Raw genomic sequence first — 16,206 nt, 5'->3', positions numbered from 1 at the left:
TGGTTCCCACAGATGCCCCTGCAGACCTTACGGCCTGCTCAGGCTTTCCGGCCAGGATGTTCTTCAGACGGTGGGGGTTCCCTCAGTTCTTTGAAGATTTGTGTCCATGGTTTTAGTGGCATAAACTTGCATCTGTGGAGAAGAGCCTCTGACCAACTGTCAGGCCAGGCAGTCAGAAGCCATGAGCACACTCCACGGCGTGACCTGAGGAGGCACGTGGACACCCAACAGCACACGCTGCCATGGCCCCAACCTCACACTCACCTTGTGTGCTGTGCGGGATTGTAGCAAAATCACTGAATCAAGTCAAGTACTTTATTTTTTTAATACTTGCCCATGTCCCAGAGAGAATGGTGTGGATGTTGTTCCGGGTCCTTCTGTGACCTGGGTACACAGGCCAGCAGTCCCCGCCCCAACCAGTGTCACGGGTGCACTCCTGCTGGAGCAGTGCTGTGTGACACGTTCTCCGCGGAGACAGTTGCCTGCACACGGCTTGGGACTCTGCTCTGCTGCGACCCCTTTCTTGGAGGCCCCTGCAGTGTCTACTTGGTGAGCCTGGCTCCGCAGACCAGTTTCCTTTTCAGCCCAAGTGTGAGTGCAACACACCTGCAGGCCAACAGGAGGGTCCTGGTGACAGGGAGCAAGGAGCTGCCTGAGGCCAGGGCCCTTGGTCTGTATGGCCCATGGCCGGCTGCCTTCTCCACGGCCACTGCAATGCCCCGCACAGACCACAGCATGCAGCACGGTTTGGCTGCTGCCCCATAGTTGGTGTCAGGTGACCATATGGCCTGGGCAGGTTCCCTGTGGTCCTGCCTGAGTCGCTGGCTGCTCCTGATGTCCATCCTCCTGGATCCTCGTGGTCAGAAGACGCCCACCGTGCTCACGTGTACCCATGCTTACTTCACACTGGGCACGTGTTGGAGAAGGCAGCTAGCTGCCTCAGTGAGCCTTGTACATAGCTGTTTTGTAGCACACAGGCCTGGCCGTCCCACACACACGCACACGCCTACACGAGACAGGTGTGCTTGTTGCAATAGTGACCTCGTCAAGTGCAGCACTGCAGCTTCTTTCTGCCAAAATAAACCAAACTGCTAACCAGCACATTGAGGAATACCTGCTGCATGGGTACTGCTTGATGGTCATTGGTCAGATGCCAGTGACAGGAACCATCACATGCGTAACGGGCAGCAAGCCTGAGGCTCCAGAGTGTTCCCTTGCATCAGTGGTTCAGGACAGGACCATCAGGGAGGAGACATACATGTGTTGATGCTGTTCATGTTCCTGCTGGAGTCCACGCTGAGCATCGGATGATTTTCCAAGCTTTAGGTTTTCTCCAGGTTCCATCCATTAGCATTTCTGTGCATCTGTGCAGTTGGTTTTAACAAGAAAATACAAATGCTGTGTGTCGCACTCTTTTGTCGTTCACCGGCATTTATTAATAGTCATGACCAGCAGACTTGTTTCCAATTTCTGAAATAATTTTTTTAAAGGGAGACGGAGGGACACCTGGGTGGCTTAGTGGTTGAGCGTCTGCCTTTGGCCCAGAGTCCTGGGATTGAGTCCTGTATCAGATCAGGCTCCCCGCAGGGAGCCTGCTTCTCTCTCTGCCTGTGTCTTTGTCTCTTTCTCTGTATATTTCTCATGAATAAATAAATAAAATCCTTAAAAATAGTAATAATAAAAAAATAATAAGATAAAGCCTGGCCTAAATGCACAGCACTGGACAAAGTGCTCTCAGGGGTCCAGGAAGAGGGCAGGTCTCCCCAGCATTTGGCCCACAGTGGAGGCTGGGGTATGACAGGGCCCCCCAGGGCTGCTGCTCCTAGAGTGCCCCTCTGAGACTCCAAACCAGCCCCTTTAGCCTCATCTGCTGGCAGTATTGTTTTTTTTTTTTTTTTTTTTTTTTTTATTTATTTATGATAGTCACAGAGAGAGAGAGAGAGGCGCAGAGACACAGGCAGAGGGAGAAGCAGGCTCCATGCACCGGGAGCCCGACGTGGGATTCGATCCTGGGTCTCCAGGATCGCGCCCTGGGCCAAAGGCAGGCGCCAAACCGCTGCGCCACCCAGGGATCCCAGTATTGTTTTTTTTAAGTAAATAGTGTGCTTTCCTAATAGCGTCCAGGGTTTCAGATTTCTGGTACGGCCTAGCTGATGTACACCAGCGTATACCATGCGTGTGCTGCTGTGGTGTGTATATGTGTGTGTGCACATGGTTGTTCAGGGGCTGAGCCTTGAGGGCAGTCCCTGCCTTGTCCCATGAGGCTTGTCGGGGTCGTGTCCAGGTGACCCAGGGCAGGCATGGGACCAGGCCTGTTCCCAAGCTGTGTCCATGTCCTCAGCTCAGTGTTGCTGCTCCCAGCTGGTGGGGTGAGGTGTGGCTGCACTAGCTGACTACCCCCACCCTGCAGAGCTGCGGAAATGCCCACATTCTGGGCCCTGTGCTTATGCTGTCCCCAGGTGGGAGGTGCCCAGTGCGGCGGAGCCTTGGAGTGGAGCGCAGGTGTCAGGTGCTGGCATGCACTTCAGTTTGTTGTCGGGGTGATTGGTTTTGACAGCCGCCTCATGGGGGGTGGGGGGTTGAGGCAGTGGACCATGCGATGGCCCCACCTGACTGCCTGGGGTGTGCCTGTACGTCCGTGTATGGAGGTGGCGGGGCTAGCACTGACACACCTGTCCTCCTGGTGCATTGTGTGCTCATTCGTGTTTGGTCTTGCTGGAGCCCTGGAAGGAAGGCTGGTCACGGCGGCTCCCGGGTGGTGGGATGGGCCCAGACAGCAAGCCTGCCCTCCGTCCTCCTGCCGTCCTCAGTCACACCTGCCACACTCAGGGCCCGGCCCTTGTCGTCTCCCTGCATTCTCCAGGGCTACAGGTGGGCTGTCACTGCTGGGACGCCCTTGAGCACGGGGAGCAGACAGAGCTTGTGCCGCGCTCCAGGTGTCCAAGCGCCACATCCACAGAGGACATGGCGCGCTGCGTGTGTATGTGCGTGTCCCTAGGTCCACGTGGGGTGCCAGCGTGTGGGTGCATGCGTGCCTGTGCGTGCATGTCGGGGCACGTGGATGCTGATGCTGGGGCGCGTGCCCGTGTGCATCAGCATCCTCCAGCACAAGCATCTGACAGCCTGCGTCTGTCTTGCAGAGGCCACAAGCGGAAGCTGCCCGAGGAGGACGCCGGCAGCGCATCCAGCGGGGAGTCCAGCGGGGAGGACGAGGAGGGCAGCAGCTCAGAGGCAGACGAGATGGCCGCAGCGCTTGAGGCAGAGCTCAACGACCTCATGTGACCTGTGGGGCAGGGCGCAGGGCAGACACCGCTCTATCCCTGGGGGGCTCCAGGCCGCATGGGCCCTCGCCTGAGGTTTCCTTTTCTCCGGGAAGACATGTATATTTGCAGAGCTCCACATACAGAAACAATAATTTTGCAGAAATAGGTGTTTTTAGAGGTTTTACTACAGAAGGTCTACTTTTCTAAGGGACAGTGTCCTGGGAGGTGGTGTGCCAAAGATGCCGCAGTGGCCCACACAGCCTGGTATGCAGTGGGCAGGCAGGACATGGGGCGGCAGCCAGAGCTGCCCCTGTGGGCCAGGCAGCGGGCGGGTGCACGGGGCCCTCCTCCTCCAGGACACAGATGTAAAGTTTTGTATATCTATTTCGCATTTGACCCACCAAGCGGATTTCTCTTTCGTTTAATAAAACTCCTTTTTGTAAGCTGGTTCCCTGGCGTGCTGTGCAGCAGGAGCACATCACGGGGAGCAGATAACCTAGCTCACCCGTCTAAAGCGTGCCATGGCTGGCTGCTCATTGTCACACTACCGTGGGGAGGCCTTCAGAAGCGTGTCCCAGAGTGTGAAGAACAACGGAGGATTCTGTTCCCATGGTGATCAGGTTACGGGCACCGGACCCCAGATGACCCAGGACACAAGGCAGCTCCGACCCTGGCGACAAGCTGGAGAACAGGATTTGTCGTCCGCTGTATCCCCCAGACAGCTAGACGGCACATCGTCCCTGTCACTGGGGTCCCGGGTCTGACCCGCAGGCCCACCAGGTTCATGCAGCTCCAGTGAGAGCGGGTCCAGGGCCCCTGTGCTCTGGTTCCCTATTTCAAGCACGTGGTGCTTCAGATGTGGCTCCTGCAGAGCCAGGGTGGTTTTGGTGGGAGAGTGGGCTGTTGCTGCAGGGCAGGGCCACCCCGGGGTAACACTGACTGGGAAAAACAGCCAACTCTGGCTGGGAAAAACAGATGCCAAATCATCTGTGCGACTGTCCCAAACGACGTCTCAGTAGGAAGTTTTAACAGCCTCAAACTCACTTCCCTGAACATCAGGTTTGAGAAGTCTAGTCCATAGGAGGGCCATAAGGAAATCCACGATCAGAGTTTGAAGAGAGAACTGAAAGTCCACACAAAATCTTTGCACAAACAGGTAATAAATTTTAGACCATTTATTTAGAGACATTGGAAAATCTGTAACTGGAAATTTAATGAAATTTTTCTTTCTTCCTTGGGAAATAGGATGTTGGAGTGGATCTCCTGTCCTGTCAGAGTTTTTCGTGTTTTCAAAACATGACCCTACCCGGTCTCAGGCCCTGTGTCCTCGGGGGCGTGGGGTCAGGGCCGGGGGGCTGCGGCCGCGTCCAGGGGGTCTCCACACGCCATGGATGTCACCTAGTTGCACACGTGAAGGGTGGGCTCCGTGCTAGGGGAATCCTATCTCTGCAGAACGGTTGGTTTAAAATGAAATTCGGCCCTGCCATCTGTGCCCGCCATGTGCTGCCCTCTGTGCTCACCTACTCACCTGCAGCCTCGTCTGAAGTGCAGCTTTTCTGTGTTGAAAGGACCACCAGGAGGGAAAGTCCCCAGGCTGCTGACCTCACTGTAGCTTAACATTAGTCTAATTGTGACCTTTTAACACATAGAAATCAAAGATGAAGAGAAATGGCTAGAATCCTGCCACCAAGTTGAATCACGTTAAGGTTTCACTGTGCTGTTTTAGTCTGTGTGTATTATTAAATAGACGGTTTTAGAGCAGGATTGGGAAGGTACAGGCTTCCCATAGTCTACCGCCGACCCATGACCTGTGTCCCCCAGCAGAGGCTTGTGTGTGTCACCATGACGAGCCTACCCTGGCACATCCGTGGTGTGCATCAGGGTGACTCGGTGGTGTGCATCCTGTGGTCCAGACATGAAATGTCACAAATCCACCATTGGGGCAGCATATAGAGTCGAGTCGCTGCCCTAAAAATCCTCGGTGCTGCCTGTTGCAGGCTGCCCTGCAGCTGGACCCACAGCCTGCGGCCCCTTCACATAAGGACATGCCCACCAGGTGCCTCTGTCTTCCTCAATATCCAGCACACAAAACCCAGTCTGCAAAATTCCTTAAGACAAACTGCCTGGTTTCTTCAAAATAATCTAAGGAAGAAAACAGAACCGAGGGAAACCTAGTGGTTAACTCCCAGGCCGTGGCTTATTCAGGCGGCAAATCCCATGAGCTGGAAGCAAGACGGGCAGTGCGCCGTGGGTACCCACGGGGTGTACCACGTGTTCTAGATGACCTTCTTTAAGAGTTCCGTTTGTTAGGAAACACACTGAAATACAGTGTGTCTGAGACTGGCATCAAGACGACGATGAGGGAGGCAGATGGAGGGATGGAGCTCCTGGTGACAACAGCACCCCAGGTCAGTGGTGCCAGGCGGGAGCGCCACTTCCTGAGGGACAGACAGCACGGACCAAGGCCTGCTCTGTGCAGTGCCGCTGCGCCCGGCAGGGCCAAGCACACACGGCTTCAGGCACATCCCTGCTGTCTTTCTAAATCGGATTCGGGTTCATCTGTAGCAAATATAAGAAGGGACCGGTGCCAGTTTTCGGTGCTCACAAGACTTGCCCCCATTTGGCTCTACACTGAGACCCTCTTGCCTTTATTAACAACCTTGTGCCTCTTACACGTCTGAGGAAAACCAGATAGTGTGTTTTCTGAGCCCCCACAAATGAGAGAACTGGCTTCTCGCTGTTGTGTCCCAGGAAGGCCCCTGAGGTTAGATCTTCGCTGGCCTGTGTCCCCATGGGAACCTATGGGCTTGGTCCCACCCCTGAGATGCCGACCCACATTGAAGGTCCCAGCTCTTTCCTCCAGAATGCTTTTAAAATTTTTATCTTTATAATTGTTTTATTTCAGGATTTCTTTGGATAGTATGTCTTTCTGGACATTTTTTGTATAGGAACCAGTCTGCAGGCAGGAATGCTTTTTTAGTTTAAACTGTCTTTGTTGCTTTCTGCCTGCTTACTCTGTGTTTTTTGGAAAAACTTTCTCTTTCCTGTCACTTGTCATTCCTTTGTCCTCTGTCCTGAATTTTGGTGGAACTTCTCCAGTTAGCGTCCATGCGGTCTCCAGTCCAATCCTCAAGAGGCGCAGCGCCTTACTCCTCCTGCCATGTCATCCTGGAGGCGGGAGAGCTTCCCTGCAGCATTGCCTCATTGCACCTGTTTCTTGTCACATCCACCTGGCGACCCGCACCTGACCACCTCCAGAACCTTCCACCCCATGTCCTATGCTGTTGCTTCCTCCTAGAGCACCTGGTTCTTCCGAAGTTTTCTTCAAGTTCTTGTGTTTTATAATTTTGTAAAAGATAGTTTCTCTTACTCTGTTTTTCAAAGACATTAGGGTTTCTAAGAATGCATTCATTCTCAGAGGAAGACAGATCTGTCTGTCCTCAGAGCACAGTGGTTCAAGATGGTATCACTATCCTGTGTTGGCAGCAAAAGCAGCCCAGCCCCCTGACCTGCGGGCTCAGGGCTCGGGCTTCCTCCTCTCTGCTCTCTGAGCAGGCTTCTTCCCTGCTTGGGGCCTGTGCACATGCCCTTTGCTCTGCCTGACATGCCTGCCCATCTCCTGTGGTGCTTGGCACGGCCCTGGCCTTGGAGGGACTGCCCCATGTCCCCACGTTGTCCGTGTCCTCGCTCCACCTGCTGTGTTCTTGGCTGGCTGAGCCCCGTGAGCAGGAGTGCTGTTTGCTGGGCCATTGTAGCTCCTGCACTCCACACACAACCTGGCTCCTAATAGAATCAGTGGAGTAAAGGAAGGAAGGGCTCCTTTCCCAATGTTTGCGGTCACGTCACGTGGTTGGACATCGCGTCCTTCAGTTCACTTCTGTTCGGCGCCCCGGTGCCCTGTCGCCGGTGGGCAGGGAGCGGGGTGTGGCTGACTCCTGTGCCTTGGTCTCCTTAACCCCTGTGGGCTGAGAGCAGGTTGGGGAAAAGAAAACTTCTACCTGAGAAGTTTTAGAAACCTTTTAAAAGATACTTTCTTTAATTTAGTGTGGAACATAGTGATACATACAGAAGAGTGTTTATGAAATGTGTGTGCTCTTTAAAGAGAAAGTAGACAAAATAGGTCAGTTGGGCAAGAACGAGAAAAGGCATCCAGACGGGGAAGACGGTGTCCGCGGGCGACGCTTGGCAGGTAGAACACCCACAGAAACCCTCAGGAAGAGCGCCCTCCAAGGCTGCAGGGGCGGGATCCATGGTAAAGCAACTATTGTATTTCTGTAACTAGCAACGAGTGACCCAAAATGAAATTGAGAAAATAAATCCACCTACAATTACGCCGAAAAGAATAGGAAGGCACGTGCACACCGTGCACTGAAAGCCTCGCTGGGACATAAGAGTGGAGGTGTCTGTTCCTGAGCCAGAGCACAGGCTGTTGTGCTGCTGACACCCCCGGCTGCTATGTGGCTCCCACACCACCCGCCGGGGTCCCAGCACCTTGTGTGCAGACCCGTAAGCTGCTGTGGAAACATGAGCAACCCCCGTTGGTCCAGTTGATCCCAAGGAGCAGGAGTGGACTCGGCAGATTCACGCTCTGGCCTCAGAGCCATGGTGACGACAGTGTGGCTGCGTGCGGGGGCTGCAGTGGGACTCCCCCACACCATGCGCAGCATGAATGGAGAGAACAAAAAGCCTACATGGAAAAGCCAAAGCAGGGACGCCCCTGGAGGAAACATCTTTGTGGATCTCATGCTGTATCACTGATTCCTTGGGCACATCGATCAACGCCCCCACACGGGCAGGTCACAGACTTCATTGCAGCTACAACCTGGGCACTTCAACTGGTGCAGTCAGGAGAGTGAGGACCCACAGGAACCACATCTGGTAAGACCGGTGTCTGGAATGTGGAAGGACTCCATAAGACAACCACAACCCCTGTTGTCAAAGGGACCAGAGATGGGAGCTGATGGCTCTGCAGGGATATACTTGTGTCCAAGCCCAGCGTAGCCTCCCGCATGCAAGCTGGGCCACGTGGTAGTAAAGTAGGTCCATTAGGGTTGTGTTCTCGTTGATTTAAAGTACTTGGATTCTATATTTTTTAATAATCTAATGAGCTCCTGGGTGGCTCAGTCGGTAACGCATCTGCCTTCAGCTCGGGTCCTGGGATCGAGTCCTGCATCCCACTTCCTGCCCTGTCTCTGTTCTTCCCCCAGCTGCTTGTTCACTCTTCCTTTCTCAAGTAAATCAAAAGAGAATCTTTAGTAAAAATACCACTAGTATAACAAAAAGACAACAACGTGTTGGTGCTGTGAACAGACCCCTTACAGCAAATACATGTGTATAGCGTGTCACATGTGTGCGTACAAATACATACTGTTGGTTCTGTGTCTGATTTTGAAGTGTAAGAGGGGAATCGTCTTCCTCGCATAGCATATTACACATTTGGCGTCTGTCTGTGTCAGGGCAGGTAGCTCGCAGGCACGTGTCCTCGGTTCTCCTGTTAGGGGAACATTCCAAACCGTGTGTCTGTTCTCTTCATAGGTGCTGCTTCCAGCTCCTGATGCGGTTGGGCTGCACGGGATGATCTGTGTCCTCAGTCACCTCACCAGGGTTGGTCTTTAGTGAATGTCCTAGACAGAGCTGCCACTTCCCACACCCCTCACAGGCCAGCAGGGCCATGTCTGTGGACAGAACCTTCCAGGAGCCCTGCAGGCCACCAGCCTTCCCTGACCGTCTCCAGGACCTGAGTCCCGCACTCAATGGACTGAACTTTCAAATCCTGCCCTGTCCTCGTGCATGTGGATGACCAGTCATGGTCCCAAGACAGGAAGATACTCTCCTTCCCTGCGGGCCATTCCTAGATAAGGTGTGGACCCCCAGAGTGCGGGCTGGGTGCAGTGCACACACTCTGGCCACCTCCCTGCAAGACTTGGGCACCTGCCTGGTCAGGCGGCGTTTTCTCCACCTCGGGCAACATGTGCATACAGCAGGGGCTCAGTAAAGGCTGGAGAAGATTCGAGCTGAGTTGCTGAGCCACGGCCCTCACCCCACAGGGTTACGTGTGTTGGGCTCTGGCCCCCAATGCGTCCTGGGGCTGCGGGTCTGTCACAGATCGCAGGGCTCTCGGGATGACCAGCAGCCGCAGCCCCACGACCCTGCTGTGAGCTAGCAGGGGAGCCCCCAGCCCCCAGCACCAGCCCTGTTGGCACAGCTGCTGCTGCCCCGTGATGCAACATCAGGCTCACAGGCCAGCTGTCTCCCTGTCTCTCCCGCTCCGTGGCCCGAAAAACAAACACACCTCACCTCCTGTGTGCCTCGTCCAGGCTCACCTCCTACCACAGAGCCCTCCATGTGGACAGGCTGGCCTATGGGTGTCCCAGAGCACTGCACAGCACCAGCCCCCTACACGGGCCGCTCAGCCCAGGGACCCTCCCCCACAAGTGGTTCAGCACCGGGCCCCACACACACACACGGGCCCCCAGCACTGGGGATCCCCCCACGTGGGCCCCTCAGCACCCAGGACTACCCCCCCACATGGCCCCCAGCACCAAGGACCCCCCTGATGTGGGCCCCTCAACAGCCGGGACCCCCCACGCAGGCCACCAGCACCGAGGACCACCCCCATGCAACCCCTCAGCACCCAGGACTCCCCCACCCCCACCCACGCGGTCCCTCAGCACCCAGGACCCCCCCATGTGGCCCCTCACATGGCTCCCCAGCACTGGGGACCCCCCCATGCAGACCCCTCAGTACCAAGGATCCCCTGCCCCCTCCCCACCCCAAGTCCTATGGAGGGTGGTTTCCAGGCAGCCTTTTCCGTGTCCTTCCCGGGCCCCAGGAGGATTCCCCTCCTAACCGGGCCGCGGACGCCCAGAGTCAACACCTTGTTGCCTTCAGATGCTTTTAGGAAACGTCTTGTGGGGGCTCCACACCACCCAAGAGCAGTTCCCAGCCCGCCCCACACTGGCCCGTGGGATCTTAACCTCAAGGTCTCCCTGTGGGGGAGGGCCATCTCTCTGTCCCCCAGGTCTGTCCCGAGCAAGCAGGAGCTGACCAGCCGGGTCCCTCGTCCCAGTGCCCTTGGGGGGCAGGGGCGGCAACATGCTCCCAGCCCTGCCTGAGGGGACCCCAGCACCCTGGGCTGAGCGCTCATGCAGGGTCGCCCGAGCTTTGGGGCTGTGGGTGCCCTGCCCCAGGGTCAGAGCTGCGCAGTGGAGAAGAGGTCAGCCCCCGGCTCACCTCCCGCAACACGGAGCCCGTTCCCTGCACCATTAGTGCCTTGTGTGTCCTCGTCAGGAAAACGGGAGGACGGAGAACGCACGAGAGCCGGGAGGTGTTCGAGTGCTCATCAGTCTGTGCCCCTGGAGCCCCAAGACGGGAGATGGGGCCACGGCCCATGCCTCTGACAGGCCCAGAAACACCCTGCTCCGCTTCAGGCCATTGGTACTAAAATGGTGGATGGGGGCGCCTGGGGGGTGGGCCTCAGGGGTGTACGTCTGCCTCGTCTGCCTCGGCTCAGGTAGTGACCCCGGGGCCCCAAGACTGATGCCCTGCAGGAGGCTCCCCGCGGGGAGCCTGCTTCTCCCTCTGCCTGTGTCTCTGTCTCTCTCTGTGTCTCACAAGAATAAATAAGTCTTTTAAAAAATAAAATGGTGGAGGGAGGGAGTGCAGGCAGCTGGCTGGGGCCTCCAGCGCTCACCAAGAGGGCCTGGCTAAGGACTAGCTGAGCCCGAGTCGGGCACCTCGCACCCGCAGGCCTGGCGGAGCCGCCACGGGGGCTGTGGCCACAGGCCCACTGTCCTCAGGAGCTGCCCTGGGGCCCCCCGGCCCCCTCTTGCCGTTGCTGGATGGACACACCCGGACTACGGCCCCCCGGCCTTCCGTGGCCCGAGGCATCGGCAGGGAGGCCTGCACATGGGAGAGACCAGGCCGCCCTGCCCCGCCTTGCGTCACCCAGCCCCACGCCCCGTGGCCTCCCCGACCATCTCAGGCCCCACACCCAGCGGCCTCCCCCGGGAGTCGGGGCAGCTCCGTCCCAGCGGAGCTGGGCTGACAGGCCTCATAACGGGGAGCACAGCGGGGCAGGAGGGTCCAGGGGCGCAGCAGGAGGGGCAGGCACCACCGTAGGCCCCCTGGGCCCCGCCCACAGAACCGGCCTGCACATCCAGGTGGCAGGACGTGGCAATCAGGGCCACAGACTGCCCCCCTCAGCGGAAGGAAGCTACCCTGCCACCCACCGTCCCTGCCCATTCAGCCCCCGGGTGCTAGGCCCGAGCTGTGTCGGAGCAGAGCCCCGCTCAGCGGGTGCCCCTCGATGCTCCAGGGCAAGAGGCCCTGTGCTCTCCCCATGTCAGCTTGCACGCGTCACATGCACCTGGGGGCAGCCGTTCCCCTGCAGCCCTGCACTGCGCACAATCCCGTGGCCGCAAGCCTCAGGTGCCTGCCACAGCCAGAGGTCCGGCCCCGCTGGGCGGCCCCACAGCACCTCCACCTGGCGTGGCCCGTGAGGAAGGTGTGCAGAGAGTGTCCTGACTGATGCAGGACACACCGTCAACACTCAGCACCTGTACTTAGTGCACGTGACCCTACACACACAGCCCGACATGCACACAACCTGGCCGATGACCTGAGACACGGTTTCCCCTCGCACTCCCCTCGCCGCTGTTCAGCTGTGGCCACAGCCCCGTACCGACCCGAAGGCTCTGTGGCTCCTGCGCTCTGCCCACCGCCTGAGTCGATGAGGCACGTTCCCCACGTCCAGGAAGGTCACAGGAAAGGCAGGGGCACAGCAGAACGTCAGGGCCGCTGTTCCAGGCAATTGCATTCCAGGAAAGTCCATGGATTTCAGACTCGAACCTCAGGAAGGGATGTCCTGGTGGCTGAGCTGCTGCAGTGGAGCCTCAGGCTCAAGGTTGGGACTAACTGGGGGTCGCACCACATGGGAGGAGGGCTGGGGAAGCCCCTGCCCCAGGGCCACCCTGATGGGCCCAATCAGCCCTGGGGACTCGGAGGCCCCGACCCACACCCGCTGCTCGGCCTGCAGGAGACGGACAGGGTGTCTGCTGCCCCCAAGCCCTGGGGACACCCTGGCCTCCAGGGGTCATGTCCAGTCCAGACCAGGCGGCCGGGTCTGTGGGGAGGAGCCAGCACCGTCCTGGCCCACGAGCCCTGGCCGGGCGCTAGGCAGAGGCAGGTGGGGTCTAGGCACATTCTTGGGGTGGGGTGGGCCGAGGGTCTGCCTCCCCACTGCCCAGCCCGCTGCCCGCAGGTGTCCTCTCCACTGAAAAGGGAAGTGAGAATCTCAGCCACACGGTGTCATCCCCAGGGCAGCGGCCTGAGACCCAGCAACCCTGCCCAGCCACCCTGACTGAGCTGGCCCAGCCCTCTGGGCAGCCGTGGGGACACCCAGCAGGCCCCACAGGGATGGCTCTTGGGAGGGGAAGGAGCCCCTGGAAACAGTGAGCGGTGAGCGCCGCTTCAGAAACCATGAGTGCACTGCAGGGTGCCTTCCAGACATTCTTCACGCAGGGCACTGGGCTGACAGCTCCTGCGCTCCGGAGGGTGGGGGCGTGGAGCTCGGCTGCCCTGCGGGGAAGTCCACTGGGCAAGACCCTGGTGGTCAGCATGGGTTCCCTGCCCCACGTGTCCGCCCACAGGGGATGCTGCACATGAGGACTGCTTCCCGCAAGTCCTTCCTTCTGCCCCAAATGGTCCTGGACACTACCCCCAAGCCCTGATGTCCTCGCTGTGGTGGGGCGGACGGCAGCCCAGGACCCCAAAATATGCAGCTTTGCCCCCGTGGCACCCACAGAGCTCTAGGGACACAGAGGCGGGGCCGTGCCCAGCTGCTCGGCCCCGAGCAAACCGAGAAGGTTTGTTTCTTCCACAGGGAGACTGAGGATGTGGCCGGGGCACCCGGGGGACTCGTCTGCCTTGAGCTCAGGTCATGACCCGGGGCCTGGGGTCGAGTCCTGCGTCAGGTTCCCTGCTCTGTGAGGCATCTGCCCCCCCACCCCCACCCAGCCTGCTCGCTTGCTCGCTCACTCGCTCTGTCTCTCAAAGAAAGAATCTTGAGCACTAGCATCTTCCCCGGGCGTGTGTGTGGCTGGCTGAGCAGAGGGGGGTGCCTTCACCAGTGCCGCGGCTGTGACACCGAGTCCCATGGTGCGAGCCCGTCAGAGGCTCAGAAACCAGGGGAAGGGGACCCAGAAGCTCCTTCACAACACAGAACCATTCCCGGGGGTGACATGCACTGTCCCCCACATGGCTGCTCACACAGGCCCAGAAAGTCTCCACAGTAACAGCCATTTACAGGCAGAGGCGCAGGTCCCTGTGACCCCCATGTGCAGCTCTCACACCTAGGTACCTCTTGTTTGTACAGCGTGACCCTGGTCATTGGGAGGGGTCAGCTCTGATTCGCAGCTCTAACTCTTTCGGGAAGAACGTGGCTCTTGGTGCACACGGGTCAGTGCTGTCGGGGAAGTGACCCATTTCCCACCTGGCCCTGGTGACAGGGCCGCAGTGACAGGGTCCCGGTGACACGCCCCAGTGTCAGGTCCGTGACAGGGCTGCGAACTAAAGCACAGATGTCTGCAAAAGAGAAGAGAAACAACTACAACATGAAAGTCACGTCTGAGGCCCCACAGGCCAACCGCCCCACCCCCCCGGGGGGACTTGTGCAGATGAAACCACACCTGTGATGTCACCTTTCCCTTCAATGAAAGTCATTCTGAAAACGCAGGCACAGACCAGAGCCCAGGACAGGTGCTCATCATGACAGGAGGACACGTCGGTAGGACAGGAGGACGCCCCGACCAGAGAGGAGGATGCCTCGGCCAGACGGGAGGACACCACAGTTGGGGCATCCCTGGGGAGCATGGAGCTGCGAGGTGACCTCACTCGGGATGTCACCGCACGTCCTTAACAAACAGAGAGCAGCCAGGGGCTCCCTCAACCCCCACATCCAGTGGAAGGAAGCGGAAGCTGCCCCCCTGGGCCAACAGGGCACCCATGTCACTGAGACTGCCCCGGAAGTGACAGCAGGGAGGGTGGGGGTGCCCACAACGCTGGTGTCCAGGTGGGGCTCTGGGGCCGCGTGGCTTAGAGACGTGGTTGACGTCTGTGTAGCTGACCCGGGGACGACGTCTTCCGCTCCAGAGTCCACCCCAGGACCTCCTGCTGCTCCTCCAGCCTCATCCTGTTGGGTCTCTGACAGAGCCTCAGGCCGTGTCGTGACCGGGACTGGGCGAGGAGGCCTGGTCACCGTCCCCCAGCCTGGGCCCCTCCATGTCCTCTTGGTCAGTCCCCGCTGTGCCATGACGGAGCTCCGCCGTGGCACCGAGCCCTCCCTTGTCCCCGCAGGTGGTGCCAGGTGTCCACGGAGCCATATCACCCGTGGACCTCGGTGGCCGGGCGAGCGTCATCTGCCGGCTTTCCACTCCACCTCGTAAGCATAGGTATGGGGAGGGTTCCGGCAGTGCGCACGCCGGCTGCCCACGAGTGACCTGCAGCCACTACCGCGGAGGCTTCTGCTGAGGTTCTCCCCCACCGCCAGGGGGAGCCTTGCCTGGACACGCACACTTCCCGCGGGGCCTCGTGGCGCACAGCCCTGGGAGAGCCTCAGAGGCAGCGTCCAAAGGACAGACGCCGTGGCAGCTCTCGTTGGCTCTGAACACAGACAGCAACGCTGCCCCTCGTCCACCTGACCCTCATGGGTGCCTCAGCACTGCATGAAGAGCCGCATCGGTCTTGCAAGGTTTCCAGAACATCAGGCCAGGATGCCCACGGCCAAAAGCAGGGCCTCACGACCACCCAGCCCGCTCCTGGCACATGGCTCCTCAGTGAGGAAGCTGAAGATGCACAGAGTGCAGACAGACGGACAGATGGATGCCCCCCCCTCCCCCCCAAAGCAAGCTTTCCTAGGGGAAGAGCGTCTGACCTCAGGTCAGAAGCCAGAAAAGAGCCATCGTCATGATGGAGGGTCCTGAGGGGGCAACCAGAAGGGACAGTTAGGAGATGGGGGACAGCAGGCTCCAGCCTTCCTGTAGGAGGGGGAGGTGGGGGGCGTCCTGGGGGAGGGAGGATCCTTGCAGACCCTCAAGGAGGAGGGAGACTGGGCCACTCAGAGGGCGACAGACAAGGATCTTCTTCTGTGTGTTCAGAAATATCAAGGTCACGTGCCATGTGTCAGAGAAATGATGGAGAGAAACATGCTGAGGATGACACACGTCTGGCGTACACAGCTTCCACGTGGATGGACATGTGTATGTTGGCAGCGCAACAGGAAAAGTATATACTTAGCAACAGAAAAAGGTATAAACATGAAACCCACAAACATATGAACCTAAATCCTGTTTGCATATATTTCACTATAAACACATACGTTCCCGCGGAGGGAGAAGGCAGCCCTGCAACCTGGCAGCCCCGCAGCCCCACACATGGCTCTCACCCCCCACCCCACCCCCACCCCTGGTTTGCGGGAGATCCTCCCAGACTCTGTCGCTGCTGCAGCTACTCTGGGGCCGCAGGAGTGAGGGCTGGGGACCCCAGGGTCCATCATGGCCATAGGCTTCCTTCTGTGTCCTATCCTGAGACCCCCAACACCTGTTGCCTGCTCTCGCCGCAGAGGGCCCCCCAGAACGGCACAGCAGCTCTCACCAACAACAGGGCCTTTTAAGGGTGGCAGAAGCCGGTGGGGACCCAGGGTCACCGGCCCAACAGGGTGCCTCCCCCACCCAAGGGCCTTCGCTCTTACAGCACTGACCTGGTGGCCTGAGGACCAGTGGTGCCGACTGGGTACCAGAAGTGGGGGCTGCAGGCCTCCGTCAGGCCCCACGTGTCATCGTGTCATCCCCCTGCTCCATGCCCTGACCTTGGCTCCCTCTGTCCATGGGCACAGCCCTGGGAAGCAGGGACAGGCTGGCAGGGACAAGCCAGAGCCCCCGAGGCC

General features: G+C 58.6%; 1 protein-coding gene across 2 annotated transcripts in view; it reads left to right on the top strand.

The window, feature by feature from the left end:
* The window catches only part of CTDP1 (CTD phosphatase subunit 1), a 59,175-nt gene extending 49,901 nt beyond the window's left edge, over positions 1-9,274 (top strand). The window contains exon 13 of one of the 2 annotated variants that reach the window (XM_025421937.3): positions 8,799-9,274. In XM_025421937.3, coding sequence (XP_025277722.1) covers positions 8,799-8,841 — 43 coding nt within the window. In that variant the 3' untranslated portion in view covers positions 8,842-9,274. Of the gene's footprint in view, positions 1-3,140; positions 3,707-8,798 lie in introns of those variants that run through there. The other variant, XM_025421936.2, reaches the window with a different exon arrangement.
* Positions 9,275-16,206: the final 6,932 nt, after the last annotated feature.

The sequence above is a fragment of the Canis lupus genome, chromosome 1 (assembly GCF_003254725.2).
Source record: "Canis lupus dingo isolate Sandy chromosome 1, ASM325472v2, whole genome shotgun sequence".
Taxonomy (NCBI): domain Eukaryota; kingdom Metazoa; phylum Chordata; class Mammalia; order Carnivora; family Canidae; genus Canis; species Canis lupus.
This window is presented reverse-complemented; position numbering and strand designations above follow the sequence as displayed.